This window comes from Natrix helvetica (genome assembly GCF_964273705.1).
Source record: "Natrix helvetica genome assembly, chromosome: Z".
Lineage (NCBI taxonomy): Eukaryota > Metazoa > Chordata > Lepidosauria > Squamata > Natricidae > Natrix > Natrix helvetica.
The window spans coordinates 31,458,353-31,474,764 of NC_138554.1; the positions used below are offsets into that span (position 1 = coordinate 31,458,353).

General features: G+C 35.7%; 1 protein-coding gene across 1 annotated transcript; it reads left to right on the forward strand.

Moving 5' to 3' along the window:
• Positions 1–13,306: 13,306 nt before the first annotated feature.
• LOC309401392 (olfactory receptor 14A16-like) lies at positions 13,307–14,248 on the forward strand (the record flags this gene model as incomplete). Its single annotated transcript, XM_081970461.1, has 1 exon — positions 13,307–14,248. The coding sequence occupies one exon, from the start codon at positions 13,307–13,309 to the stop codon at positions 14,246–14,248; it is 942 nt and encodes a 313-aa protein (XP_081826587.1).
• Between the last annotated feature and the right edge of the window lie 2,164 nt (positions 14,249–16,412).

Genomic DNA, 16,412 nt, shown 5'->3' on the forward strand with positions numbered 1-16,412 from the left:
TCTAACTTCCCACATTTTGCTAAACTGAACATAAACAATTTACCCACAATTACTGACATTGCGTAACAAGCACCTCAGAATTCAAACCATTCATTTGCGTTCAATTTCCATCCAGTTCTCTTCCTCACTATCTTGATCTCTGCTGATTTTCAGTTCATAATCAGTTATTGTAATCATTTTTTAAAGTATGTAGCTCTCTTATGATTTTATTTATGGTGGTAAGACTTATACTTTATTCATGGGTGTTTCCTTTCCTTCACCTTTATTATATTACTGTGAAAATTATTTATCCAATTTTCTGGCTTTCTATTATTTTAATACAAGGAAGCTACAAATTAAGGCATGTATTTTGTACAGCAAAATAAAATTGACTTCTTTGTGCTTATTACAATATGGTAATTAGCAAATCAAAATAAAATTAACTTCTGAATACATATTAACATAATTAGCCTTTAGTAACTCCATAGCTACTACCAAATGCTCCAGTATCAGTAACAACATACAGAATCCAGTATGTTGCATAATAATAGATTGTTAACAGAATTTGAGTTGCAGTCATATAAGCAATACTATGTATCTTTGCTTGCCATGCATAGCACATTGATAAATAAACCTCCCATATGTGATTTCCATTTGATGCCTCCATAAATTAAAACTGAAGAGTATTAGTTAGACAGCATGCATATATATATGTAGAAAGAGATTAACTAAGCCTTGGTTCTGTGTAAAGAAAATATGAAACAAAACATCAGAACTAGGAGAAATTATACTACTTGTTCTAATTGGCTCCAGATGATTGATTCCAAGAAGAGAAAGTAAAAGAAGGGTATCAGAAATAATAAGTTTCCATCATTTTTTCCCCAAATAACTCAGATCCCACACATGTGCAGATGAAGTTTTGCTTGCTTGCATGGCTCAGATTCTAATATTTTTGTAAATATCGTTACTAGCCTGTTGTCAATTCAAAATGACCTTGCAGAAGATTTTCCTTAACTTAGAGAGACATAATAGTTTTGTTCATCGCTTCTGTCAATATAGCTTGATGAAATAATTTGAAAAAAAGAACAGCTAACATGAAAATGTGTGAAATCACTCTTCAAAACCTTTACTAATTTAGGCATCTATATAAAGCTGCAGCTTGCAGATCAAGTAAAATTCACATTAAAAGTTTAAACAAATTATTAGCTTATAATTTAAAAAGTTGTAAAATAGTGAGCGCAATTATGAAAAAAAATGCATCATTTATACAAAGGAAAAGTTTTAAAAATGGCATATGCATAGTTTATTATTTATTCTTTTACTTTCTAATCTAAAATGGGGGTATTTAGGAAACAAAAAGGGAGCAATCACATTAAACCAGAAATGGCATCACACTTAATAATATAATCACAATGGAAATGGGCAAATAAATTGTCTTTGATCTAGTGCCAGAAAAAAAAAAAACAGTTTTATCAGTATGCCCATTTTCAAGTGGAGGCAAATTAACAATCAAGAAATCATAAAAGAGATATCCTTTTCTCTAATATGCCATAAAATATTGTTGGCATTTAATAATATTACAGCAGAGGAGTATAACATGTGGAGTAGTTTGTAATCCAAAAGTCATTTAGCATTTTAAGAATAACCTTTGTTTTGCTATCATGTTGACTTGGGCTTGAAAGTGAAAAGATATCCAGAGTGTTGGTTTTTTTTTTTTTTTCCAGTGTGAGTGTGGCCTCAACTTCTGGTATAGCTTTTGTTTTCGCCTGCTCCATTTTTCATTAGCTTAGAACTCCCAAGTTGTCTTTTAAGTCAATCTCATATTGAACAATTTATAGAATTTGTGGGTCCCTGGTGCTCTTCTCTAGGACTGGTGCTCTTTTATAAGAATTTCAGGATTATTGAATAATTATACCTGAAAATAAAATTGGAACCGATGTTGATTTTTTTTTTAAATTTCAATGTGGTCAATCAATTTTACTATGAAATTCCACAATTGCTAAAGCTATCCTGCTGTGGCTTCAATCTAGTTGAAGTTGGAATTCTTGTGGTCACTATCATTGCAAGACTAGGTAGTTTTACTTTTATTATTGTATCTCATGCCATGATCTCCAAGGCAGTATTGAGAACCTTTTCTGAACAAGGGAGGCAAAAACACGTATCTATCTGTATTCCCCACTTTATCATAGTTTCCATGTTTTCATTAAAGGATGCTTGCCTACTTGAGGCCTCAAATATCAGGATGATATCTTATCGAAAATGCTTGGGAATTATTGAGTTACATTCAAGCTATTGAAAAGGTATATGAAATGCCATATCCAGGTTTTTTGTTATCTCTGCCACCACCTTTCCAAAACTTTTTTAAATGTATCAAAGATAGGCATTTTGCTAAATATCTTCAGTATAAGTGCAATTGGGAAAGGTGAAATACTTACTGGAATTATCAGGCAACATTGGTATTTCTGCTTAATGATGGTGAGGGGCTTTCTGTTAAAAGAATATAAGATTATCTCCCACATTTATTGAATAGGTCTTGTTTTCCTGCCTTTCTATGAATATTTCTTGTCTACATTATACTTTGCAGTTAAAGTTATTATCTGGCTCTGCTTTATTCAATAAACTATTCCATTTCATCTAATTTGTGCAGATATTTCCTTCTAATCCATGAGCCTCCTATTCAGTTTTGTTTTTAGCAAAATAGAATGATCCCTTACTCCTACAAATTGTTGGAAGTAAAATTGAGTCTGGTTCCAAGCTGGGAGAAGGATGCAGGAGAAATGAATTTGGATGCAAGCTGCAATTGGAAAGGAGGTATCCATTTATTTAGGAATCAGAAATGAAGTGACACAGCAATCAGTTCCTGGATAGCTGACAAAATATCTGGGGAGTGGGTGGGTTTTTATATGGTTCTAGGGCTTTGTGATTAGATGCCCAGGTTCATTGTAAAATGTACATGTATCTGTGCTTAAGTGTCCCCTTTTAATATTCTAATTATTGCTGCCTGGCTTCTATTGTAGCTGAGAGGTCATGCCTTGGAGCTGGGTGGGGAATGTAGATTTTAGGTGTCTTTTGTCTCTCTGCTTTTTAATATGATCGGTTCCAGTCTTCGGTGGAGGCTGTAGCTGAAGGCATTTTGTTTATGAATGAGTTTGTGAAAACTAAATATCCATTCATAGGGGACAGTCACTTGACTGGTTTTACTTCAGAGAAGCCTTTTCTCTTCTGGGGGTGGGGTGAATTTCTTTGGTAATATGGGGGCTTTATTATATTAAAAAGGGGGCGGGGTTTCTCCCTACAAGATCTTTCTAATTCCAGATACATTTGAAGATATACATATATAACATAAGTGGCACGGGTATCACAATTCTGCTGTACTGACTTTATCAATGTCATCCCATCTATGGACACCTCTGCCTTTGTTTTTACCTGCTTAGCAGAGCATCTGTATCTTGTACTTCAGTGTACATGCCCTGCCCTTCCAATGATATGTTAATCTTTTCTTCATTTTCAGTTATGTCTTTATTCCCTTCTAACTAGCCAAAGCTGTGCAATAGTCAGATAAAGAGAGATAACAATCTGCCTCTAGAGATATTCTTATTCTTCTATCTTTTGTGTATTTTTAAAAAAAGAACACTTGACTTTGTTATCATTGCAAATGTTCTTTACTTGAATAAAAGACGTTGAAATATGAAAAATATTGAAATCTGTTTTGACAGATGGGTTGTGAATGGATTCTTCTGGGGAAATGGTACAAGCCATGTGGTGGGGAAGCAGTGGTGGGTTCCGGATCCCATTGCAACCAGTATGGTGCAATGGGACCCGGCATCCACCACATGAATATGAAGCACGCACATCCGTCCTTACTTCCTGTGATGCTCCATGATGTCTTCGTGATGCTCCAGATGCTTGGCAGAGGGTTGTGCAGGCGTCATACATTCCATGTGCATGCACGGAAGCACTGAAGAGCTCAAATACTGTTAAGGAGCATGGATGGGCAGGTGGGCCTTTCATAGCACCGTACCAGAACAGTACCGGTGCTCCCGGCAAGCACCAGTATGCCTGTACTGGGGCATACCGGTCGTAACCCACCACTGTGGGGAAGGGATAAAAAAGGAAATTCTGGGGAGCTTCCGGTTTCTTCCTGGCGACGATGGCAGGCTTTCTCTGAGCCTGTCAGATCAAGAGACAGTTAGAGCTGTTTTTTTACGATCTTTAACACCTCGGACACTCTTAAATTCTTGGAATTTATGAGGGAGAGATTCAGCTGTTGGGTTGAGCCCCTCGTGTAGCCTCCAGGTGGATTTATAGCCTCTGGAGTGCGACGAGGTTTGCCCCCCTTCACAGTTGTTGTATTCTCCTGTCTTTTTGATAACCTCTGCTAATTAGCAGAGCCAGTCGCCGGGAACAGCCTTATCATCTCAACATCTCAACATCTCAAGAAGGAAGCAAGACTTTTGCAAGTATTTTAAGTCTTAATTGGGGGAAAAAATATCTTTAAAAAGAACGCTACTGCTGAGTTTGAGAGGCGTGGGCTTAGAACAAAGGATTCAAAATGGCGTTGATTTATAGCTGAAAACCTACAGAAAACGAAAGCTAATTACTTGCTGATAGCCGGGGCAGTAAAGGCAGAATGGCTGAAACAACCCTAACTATTAACAATCTTTAAGCCAGTTTACATAACCTGAACTACTTAAATGTCAACGTTTTAACTTCGAGCAACTTAGAAAGAAACATTTGCAAGTATTAATTTACAGCTGAATACCTAAGGAAATTGAATGGTGACAGCTAGAGGCGGCTGAAAGAATTATTAATTATGGCAACGGAACAAAAAGCTTCCCCAGGTGCTACAATAAATTATCAGGATTTCAAGGACTTTATAAGGGAAGAAAATGCTTTTTTACGCAAAGAAATTAAGGAGGTTAAAGAAATGGTTCAGGATACCATTAAAAAACATGATCAGCTTGATAAAAAACTACACACTTTAGCCACAGGTCTGTCAGAAGTTGTTCTTAAGGTGGACAGGAAAGTTGATCTTCTGGCTTTGGATTTGGAAACTAAAACAAAGGAAACAGATTTGAAATTTGTTGAAATGGAGGGGAATATGCAGAGGATGGATAAGGAGATTATTATGATGCAATTCAGATCTATGGAGTACGCTGTTAGACTGAGGGGTATCAGAGAAAACCCCAGAGAGGATTTAAGAAAAGCTTGTGCTGATGCTTTGGCCATGTTATTGAAGATCCAGGATTCTTCTGAGATTTTTGCAAGGATTGACAAAATTTACAGAGTTAATTCACGTATTGCATCACAAAGGCAACTACCAAGGGATGTTGTGGTATACTTTACTGAGAGAAATCTTAGTATTTACTGAGAGAAATCTTAGATATTTTGCAAAATTCTTTTTATTCATCTCTTCAAATAGATGGAAAAACTATCGGAGTCTTTAAAGAATTACCCCCAGCGATGTTAAAGCTTAGAAGGGATTTTGGATTTTTGGTAGTGGAATTGAAGAAGACAGAGATACAGTACAGATGGGATGTTCCAATTGGTGTTATATTTAGATACGAAGGGGTGAGGTACCGTCTGAATACAATAGACAAAGCCAGAGATTTTTATTATGGAATACTTAAGAAAAATGCAACCCCCCCATTTACATCTACACCAACACCAGTAGATTTGGATGTCTTAGAGCAGAGGATGTTTGAGAAAGAGACAGAAGAACAAAGAATGCAGACACAAAAAGAGAAGGAGGGGCAGGGTGCTGTAGGTGGAGTGGACCCCTCTGGATCTCTGTTGAGTTCCTTCTTGGAAGAAGGACCTTCTAAGTCTCTCACTGAAATGCCGATACTTAAACCTGTCAAAAAACGTATTACTAGATCCACGACTAGACAAATGCTAGAATCTCACAAGCGCGTCAACCCCCAAACACAATGTGCTAAGAAAGAAGCTAAGAAGCAAACCGGAGCCATGGGAGGAGCAGGGCCGAAGATTAGTCTTGTTGAGAGACATCTTCAGCAAATGCTTTCAACGCTCCAGACCAGATCTAAAGATGCTTAAGCTATTATCTTGGAACGTGAATGGAATGAACTCCCCACAAAAAAGGAAAAAAATATTTTATTATTTGAAGCAATTTAATAATGATGTTGTTTGCCTTCAAGAGACTCATATTAGGCTGCAAGACCAGAAGTATTTAGTGAATTCAAAACTGGGAACATTTTATGCTGCCTCTGATTTGGTAAAGAAAAATGGTGTGGTGATATATATAAATAAAAGATTTTCAACTAAAGTTATAGAGGCGGATGACGCTGGTAGATATATAGCAATTCAATTTGATACAGACTTTGGTTCCATTTTGGTGCTAGGAATATATGCTCCTAACCAACGCCAAGAAAGTTTTTATAAGATGCTCCATTTAAAAATTTTAGACTGGAACTTTAAGAGTATTCTAATAATGGGAGACTGGAATGGAGTGATTTCTCCAAAGATAGATAAGAGTACAAAGACTAAATTCACTACCAAATTACCAAAGGCTTTTTTTGATTTACAAGACGATTTGAAATTAAAAGATGTTTGGAGGACACAACATCTAAATGAGATGGATTTTTCTTTCTACTCAGATAGACATAAATCCTTTTCAAGGATTGATTTCTTTTTGTTAACACCGGATCTACTTCCTAAAGCTAAGAAATCCAAGATTTTCGCCAGGACACTTAGCGATCATAGTCCGGTGTGGTTACAAATTGAATTAGGGATGAGGCCAAGAAGGTCTTGGAGAGTAAATGAAAATTTATTTAGATACGAAAAAAAATGTTGATGAACTTAAAAAACACATGAAGGAATTTTTCAGTTTTAACATGAATAAGGGCACTCCCATTGAAACAGTTTGGGATGCAAGTAAAGCTTATATGCGTGGGGTCCTGATACATATGAACTTTAAACATAAATTAGACAGAAAAGGAGAATGGAATTGGAAGATGAAATAAAAAGCAAGGAACAGCTGCTTATAACAAGCCCGAACGACCAGGTGCTCCAGATGGCGCTAAAGCTGTTGAAAGATCAATTTCAGATGCTTAGAGCAGAACAAACAGCAACTAATTTACAATTTGCTGAACATAACACCTTTGCCAATGCTAATAAACCTGGTAGATGGTTAGCATATACTTTGAGAAGGAATATGAATGACAGAATTATTGATAAAATTGAGTTTCGAGGGAAGATGGTATATCAACAAGAGTTGATTAAAAAATCATTTGTGGACTATTATACTAAGCTATATGTACAGGATAATATACAGAACAAGTTAATAGATGATTTTTTGGAAGGAAAAAGGGTTGCTAAAATTTCTGTGCTTCAAAAGGCAAATTTGGAACGTCTTATAACCGCTGATGAGATCACTTTAGTTATAAATCAACTTAAATTAGCTAAGGCTCCAGGGACTGATGGTTTGACTGCAATGTATTATAAAACTTTACAACTGGAAATGATTGAATATCTTACACAACTATTTTGTAATATACAACAAGGAGGTAAAATACCTCCCTCATGGAAAGCGGCTTTTATCTCATTGATACCTAAAGATAAAGAGGGCCCTAAGAAACCAGAGGATTACAGGCCGATATCTCTTCTGAACACAGATTATAAAATATTTGCTAAGGTACTAGCCAACAGATTGATGCCGGTTATTCAAGAGATTATTCATCATGATCAAGCAGGATTTATTGAAGGCAGACATATGAAGGAGAATGTAAGGCAACTCATAGATTTAATTGACTATCTTGATAAGAATAAGCAGATCTCTGCAGTGCTAGTTTTCTTGGATGCAGAGAAGGCCTTCGATCAAGTGAATTGGAACTTTCTAACCAAGACTTTGGAAAAGATGGATATGGGACCACGATTGCGGCAGGCGATTGGAGCAATTTATCAGCAACAAAATGCACAACTTATTATTAATGGAAATTTGTCAACAACTTTCGAGATACAAAAAGGCACAAGACAAGGTTGCCCATTATCCCCATTGTTATTTATTTTAACTTTGGAAGTCTTGTTGAACGCAATTCGGGACTCAAAATCCTTAGATGGCATAGCTATCAGGCAAAAGGAATACAGAACTAGAGCATTCGCTGATGATCTGGTTGTTACCCTTTCACATCCTTTGAAATCAATAATCCAGATGAAAAATATCATAGTAGAATTTGGCATGGTGTCTGGGTTTAGACTAAATCAAAACAAAACGAAAATGATGGTTAAAAACATGACAGAGACTCAAAGAAAGAGACTTGTAAGTTTAGCAGGTTTTGAAATAGTTTCTAAAGTTAAATATTTAGGAATACAAATTTCAGAATCAAATACAAAACTTTTCTTAAATAACTATGAAGTGTTGTGGCAAAAGATACAGAAAGATCTTGAAGCGTGGAAAAAGTTACAATTGTCTTTGCTTGGAAGGATCTCAGCAATTAAAATAAACATTCTACCTAGATTTATCTTTCTATTCCAGATGATTCCGGTGCTTAAATCAGATAAAACCTTGTTAAATTGGCAAACAACATTAAATAAATTTGTTTGGAAGGAGAAAAAACCGAGAGTAAAGATGAAGATTATGCAATATACACGTGAAAGAGGCAGCCTCAGACTCCCAAACCTTCGATTATATTATGAAGCTGCGGTACTAACGCATGTAGCAGATTGGTTTGGGAAAACAAAAATGGAATTGCTGAATATAGAAGGCCATGATCTTGTTCTGGGATGGCATGCATATCTTTTTTATGAAGACAGGGTGGATAAAGTGTTTAACAACCATGTTCTCCGAAGTGCCTTGATGAGAATATGGAAGAAGCACCAGCCCAATTGGGATTATAAAATACCGCTTTGGTTGGATCTTGCAGACACCATGGGGATTATGAATATTAAGTCACTCGGGGGTTGTTTATATAAAGATGTGCTTATTGCTGATGGGGGCGAATGGAAGTTAAAAACTTTGGAACAGCTGTTGGAAGAAGGAATTACTTTAAATTGGTTACATTACATACAGCTACAGAAGAGATGGGAAGAAGATCGTAGGGTCGGTTTTATGGATAAAGAAGTGGAACTGATTAAGCAGATAAAAGAGACTGGTCCAATACAAGTTAAAAGAATATATAATGTACTGTTAGAAAGAGACTCAGAAAGTGAATTGATTAAGGATTGTATGATTAAATGGGCTCAGAATTTTGGTGAAGTGGTTATGTTGGAAACGTGGGAAAAAATATGGGTTCAGAATGTTAAATTTACACAGTCACAGAATTTAAGGGAGAATTTCTATAAAATGTTTTACAGATGGTATTTAGATCCTAAAAAATTATCATGCATGTACCCAAATGTTCAACCAAAATGTTGGAGATGCGGGTGTCTAGATGCTACCTTTTTTCATGTATGGTGGACTTGTAACAAGGTTAAAGCTTTTTGGATAAAAATATGGTGGGTTATGCAGAATGTATTTAAGAAAAGAATACAATTCACTCCGCAAATGTTTTTATTGGGTATAGCTAAGGATTTTACCAAAGGGGAAACAAAATTGGCCTTGTATATGGTCACAGCAGCTAGGTTGTTGATTGCGCAACTTTGGAAAAAAGATTTTTTACCGACAATTGATCAATGGATTCAGAAGGTGGCGGGGTTCGCTGAAATGGCAAAAATTTCAGCTTTCTTAAAAGCTCAGAAACAGGAGGATTACACACAGGAATGGGCAAAATGGATTGATTATATACAGAATAAATACCAGACTAGGAGTTATTATGTAGCCTTTAGGTAAGAATGTTTAGACCGATAGATGATCAGAGTAAATAGTATATGGGATGTTTGGAATTGTTAGAGTGGTATACAGCGGAAGTCAGGGGGGTGGGTTTGTGTGGGAGGTGGGGGAGGGTTAGGGTGGAGGGTGGGGCAATATATATGTATGAATAAATTAGAAGATGGGATTAATGAAACATTGTTATGCTAGGAGAAATTTATATTAAGAGTTATAGATGTTAAATTAGCTTAGAAAATGAGATCAATGTGTTATTATTAATCTAAAAGAAATTTATATAGTGTTTGTTGGGAGGAGAGGGGTTATGAGTAATCTATTTTAAGATGGGGGGAGGGGAGGGGGCAAAGTATTTGGTATAATATTTGAAAGTGAATTTTTGTGGGGAGGTTGGGGGGGTATAGCATTTGTATGAGATTTACATCGTATGACGGGGGGGTGAAAAGGGGAAAAATCTGTTTGTACAAAACTCTTTTAATAAAAAAAAAGGAAATTCTATCATCTTATTGCAGAAAAGACTTTGACAAAATCAAAGATTATATTCTAGCAAAATTGAGCATATGCAAATTTATTTTAATACATATATTTATGTTTTCTTTCTAAATCTTACTCACTATATCTTGGGTTCTGTGAAATTTGTTAGCGATTTCCATGAATTTACTGTATTTATTCTATCATAAGTATTCATATATGTCTCTGTAGGCTTCCATTACATCTTGTTCTATAAGCATTGTTTTGGGTATGTAACTGCTCGGTCTCCTCAGGTAGTCAAATGCAGCTTACAAAGGAGTGTGGCTTGAAATACCATAAAGCAAAACTTACCCTCCTTGTTTAGATTCCCACCAGAAATTCAACTGGTTTTATTCCACATCTCATTTTTGTTGGCATTGCACTAGGAATTATTTATTATTTTACAGAAATCTTTACATTTTTCACCCGTGTTTTTAATCTGTGTTTAACTAACCCGGTTCTCTGCTCTTCTCCCTGCTATGTTAGGCAGAATAGAACATAATTTAAAAACAAAAACAATAACTAGAGGTAAAATAGAGTCCCAAGCAATGACAATTTCAGTCAAGTTTTATAATTTGATCCTTGCTTCACTTTTCCCAATTTGAACTGCTGGTATGAGTACATGGTTTTAGAGTTATTAATGGTTAATTATGTTTGGATTGCTGATATGATTGCAACCCAAGCAATCTGAGATATTATTATACAATGTGATAACTGACCCTGGAGCATTTGGGGGTGTCTATAGAGTTATTAAAGGCTAATTATGTTAATAAGCCCTCAGAAGTCAGTTTTATTTTGGTGTACAAGACTCTTGAGGAAAACAAAGCAGATATGAATAAACATTCCGAATAGGAAGCCTCCACTGCAGGTTGCTGTTTCACTACATGAAATTAAGAAGACAGCATTACATAGTGGGAAGATATTTATTGCTTTTAAAAGGATATTACGGAAGAAAAAATAGTAAGTCACTTATAAATTGAATGTTTAACAGAAAAGAAATTTCCCTCTTTCATGGAGAAATTTGGTATTTATTTAAATATCGCTGACATGTTTTATCTTATGTTGGCTTTATAAATTTTCTGCTTGGAAAAGAATTTAATCAAATGATTACATGTTCTGATATAATGGAATAAGAAAATAAGTTATTTTGGGAGAGAGCAACAAAATTTAAGATTATTAAAATGAAGATTAACTCTAGACAATAGCTTCAAAGGTGGTATAACTCAGAATCCAATTTGAAGATATTTCTATCAAGATAGTAAACAATGAATTAATTTCAGATTTAACACCCTGGTACTTTTCCCACAGGATAGCTATAAGGAATAAAAATAGTTATAATCTGCAGAAATTGAGTCCAAACCTTCACACAGATAAAATATTTTTGAAATGAAATTAACTGAATGAACCGAGCACTAATTGATAAATTAATATCAGTACCGACATTTCACAATGTCTCTGGAAATGAATAAAATAAATTAATGGTAAGATTTCTAAATGTCTTTTTATTTCTTTGTTTTATAACATTTAAGTATTACCAGTAGCCATAGTGGAATATTGCAGACTAAATTTTACTATTGCCAGGATTTTGAACCTCATCAGCTCAAGGTTGACTCAGCCTTCCATCATTCTGAGGTTGGTAAATGAGGACCCAGATTGTTGGGGCATTGTAAACTGGTCAGAAACTGCTGGAAAACATTGTGCGGTGGTATGTAAGTTTAAATGTTATTGCTATTGCTATTTTTTTAAAAAATGTGGGTATGTGGTGTTCCACCTTGTTCAAAAAAAATGCTGTGATGTCAGAGTTCATAGATATGCTGTATCTTATTTTATGGGCAAACTCTCCTGGATAGAATAAAGATTGCTTTCTCAATTTAAGTTATCACTTTCCTTTCTTCTGATTGTTGGAAAAAGTGATTTATTAATTGATAATTCTAATGTCTGATTTCTATTTGTGAAAAATATAGTCTAATGAACTAATAATCTATAATGGTTTCAAATAATATAAATGCTAATAAATACTTAAATTACAGATAACTTGTAAATGCTTCACTTTTAGACTGCTGGTATAACTGCAAGCTCAATTATGTTAGGTTTAGGTTTAGGTTTAGGGTTAGGGTTAGGGTTAGGGTTAGGGTTATTCTGAGATACTGTTATGCAATATGATAACTAGTAGTGGAGTATTCATAGGTAGCTAGAGTTAATGGCCAATTATGCTAATAAGCACACAAAAGTCAGTTTCACTTTGGTTTGCTAATTTTGTTAAAAAGCACTCTGAAATAATTTTATTGTGGTTTTTTAATTATGTTAATAAGCACACAGAAGTCAGCTTTATTTTAATGCACAAGACGCTTGAGGGAAACAAGACAGATATTAATAAACATTCAGAATAGGATTTTTTTTTCAACTGCAGATAACTGTTTCACTGCATGAGGTGAGAGATTTAAACCTCTAGTCAGAGAGTAGATTTAAAGGTACCATGAATCAGAATCCAATTTGGAGAGGAGTCTATATAAATAGTAAACAATGAATTAATTATAAGTTCAAAATTTCCAAGTAAAAGATATTGTTATATTTATTTGCTATATTTACATTGCCTTTCTTCTAGAAGTATGGATCACTACACATAGGAGATTCTTCAATTTCTCAACATTTTCACAATCCTGTAGGAGTTGTGAGACATTATGATGGCTCCAATATTTGCAGCAATATCCCAGGGATTAAAATGTATCTGAAAAGGTTTTTTCTATTCCCAGGCAGTCATGAAGTAACAGAACTGGAAAGAAGTAACAAGGATAAATGTGATATTTAGTATAGATGGTTAGAAAGTGGCAAAAATGTGATTTAATATTGTATATGCCCATCCTGAATCTATTTTCCCCCATGGTCTGATCCTCTGTTAATCTGACTATGCTTTATAGTTCTTTTAGTTTACTATTCCCACCCTATATCAAAGTGCTACTTTCAACTTTTATCTAACTGCATCTCTCTCCTCTGATTTCTTACAGCTATACCATACAGCTTTGTCTTAAATGAAACATGAATAATCAAACCACAGTGCCTTATTTTCTGCTCCTGGAATTTTCAGCAACTCGGCAACTGCAGCTGCTGTGTTTCTTCTTGTTCTTTGTGTTATACCTGGCAATCACAATAGCAAATCTACTCATCATCTGTGCCATAGCCTTTGAACAGGAACTGCATAAACCAATGTACTTTTTTCTGATGAATTTAGCACTGCAGGATGTAGGCTCTGTTTCAGTTATTGTTCCCAAAACCATGGTGAATTCCCTTATAGGTACCAGATACATTTCTTACTTTGGTTGTGTTGTTCAGGTTTTTCTCTTTATCTTTTTTCTGGGTTCTAATGTATCCCTTCTGACAGTCATGGCATATGATCGGTATGTTGCCATTTGCCATCCACTGCACTATGAAAAAGTTATGAATTGGAAAGCCTGCATTGAAATGATGATTCTGGTTTGGGTTACCAGTTTTCTTTATGGAATGTTGCATGCCACTGGAACCTTTTCAACCTTTTTTTGTTCTAATGTCGTCAACCAATTCTTTTGTGAAATTCCACATTTGTTAAAACTATCATGCTCTGGCTTCAATCTAGTTGAAGTCGGAGTTATTGTAGCCAGTGTCATTGCAGGATTAGGCTGTTGTACTTTTATAATTGTATCTTATGCCATGATCTTCAATGCAGTGCAAAGAATTTCTTCTGAACATGGAAGGCAAAAAGCCTTATCAACTTGTATTCCCCACCTTATAGTAGTGTTTATGTTTTTATTTAATGGATTTTTTGCCTACCTGAGACCTCCGTCTAGCACTCCATCTTACTTAGATTTTGGGTTGACTGTTCTGTATTCGCTTCTTCCGCCACTGTTCAATCCAATCATCTATAGCATGAGAAATAAGAATATCAAATATATTCTTTCTAAACTATGCAAATTCTGCACTTCCACTGGAAAGATGGCCAACTGACACACACCCAGGGAAGGATCCTTGAAGGATTTTCCCCTGGAATATAACTTCTTCAAATACCAACAGAAGAACCAGCAATCCTTTAACTTACATGTCTCTTCTGGCTTAGGGAAAGTCTCAGAATTATCTCACAAGATCCTCTGATACAGCAAAAAATCTGCAAATTGCTTCAGGAGCTGCTGTTGTGCTGAAAGCTGGGGAGCAGGGCTGTAATCAGTTTGTGGTTGAAGAAATAGTCACCTTAGAATTTATTTTTTTAAATGGATAGTAAGTTGTGCCTTTCATTTCTTAATCATTTTTAAAGGCTATTAATCTTTATTAAGCTAAAAGGGGCTCTTTTTTTGCTACAGCCTGGTATTTCTTTTTGAAGATCTCAGCCATTTTTGAGCCATTCTTTTTATTAAAGAACAAGGAAGAAGACTACTAAGGGAAGCTAAAATAAGAAAGTGAGAACTATTTTTTTTTAAATGATGGAGAAATATAGGGCAGAAAGTTCCGATTCTAGTTGATTATTTTTTAGGAATGTATAGCTTGATCTGCTTTGCTGTTGGTGGCTAAAACTAAAATGCTAAGTTTTTTCCCAATGATTTCTCTAATATATGCATCACAGTTTTGCATTTTCCTGTCTTTTTTTTACTTCTATGAATAAAATAATATGTTAGAAAGGAGACATACATGAGATCAAACCAAAAGAATGGTAGAACATCAGAAGTTGCTTAGAGAATATCCTGCATCCCTAACTGGTGTCAATGTACTTTACAAATGCTAAATGGGGATGTATAATGGCCTCTTTTTCTAAAAAGAATTGCCATTGCCTCCTTCCTATAGCTCAGGGAGAGAGAGAGTGACTGGTCAAAAATTAGTCAGGTGACTTTGTGCTTAAGGTGGTAGAAGAACTCACTTTTGCCAATTTTGTAATGCTGCAGCTTGATTCTACAGTTGTTGAAATTCATGTTTTCTCATTAATCTATACTCAATATCCTGAAGAAGTAAAAAAAAATAGAATTTTAGAAATGTCTGTAAATTTATTAAAAAGAAAAAAACTGAATTATCACATTGGCATAAACTTAACTCAGGTGCCTCCCAGTTCTCTTGATCATTGCTGACATTTCTACATCTTAATGGGAGTGAGTCTGTAGTAAATTAAATTGATTGGACGTGGTTTGGAAAGGCAAATAGAAGGATTCAGAGCTGAACTGCCTGCAGAGCTCAGAGATAAGATGACTGCAAGCCACAAATCTGGGAAGACTACAATAAAATTTCTGCTGCACTGAAATTTTCAGTATTCCTAAGAGCATAGCCATAGTGGCTTCCATAATTCTCAAATGGAAGAAGATTGGCACAACCATGATTCTTCTAAGAGCTTGTGGCCCAGTCAAACTGAGCAATTGGGGGAGAAAGTGCTTCATAAGAGAGGTGACCAAGAACCCGATGGTCATTCTGACTGAACTCTAGAGAGCTCCTGTGTGGAGGTGGGACAGAGTTCCAGGAGGACTACCATCACTGCAGCCCTCCACTACCCAGGACGTTATGGCAGAATGGCTGGATGGAACTCTACTCAGTACAAAGCCTGCTTGTGTTTGCAAAAAAAAAAAAAGCACCTGAATGACTCTCAGACTATGAGGAACAAGATTCTCTCATCAGATGAAACCAAGATTGAACTGTTTGGCCTCAATTCTAAATATTATGTCTGGATAATGATGATGGCAGCATCATGCTGTGAGGGTGTTTTTCAGCAGCAGGTTCTGGGAGACTGGTCGGGGTTGAGGGAAAGCTGAATGGAGCAAAGTACAGGGATATCTTCAATGAAAACCTGATCTACAGTGCTCAGGACTTAAGGTTCACTTCCCAGCATGACAACAATCCTAAGCACACAGCCAAGACAACACAGGAGTGGCTTAAGACAATTCTATGAATGTTCCTAGAGGGACCCAGCCAAAGCCCTGACTTGAACCCTATTAAAAATTTCTGGAGAGACCTGAAAATGGCTGTTGACTGACAGTTGCCATCCAACCTGACTGAGCTTAAGAGAATTTGCAAGGAATAATGGCAGAAAATCTCCCAATCCAGGTGTGCAAAGCTTATTATGTAATGTCACATCATACACAAAAAGACATGAGACTGTTATTGCTGCCAACCATGCTGCAACTAAAGTTCTGAATAC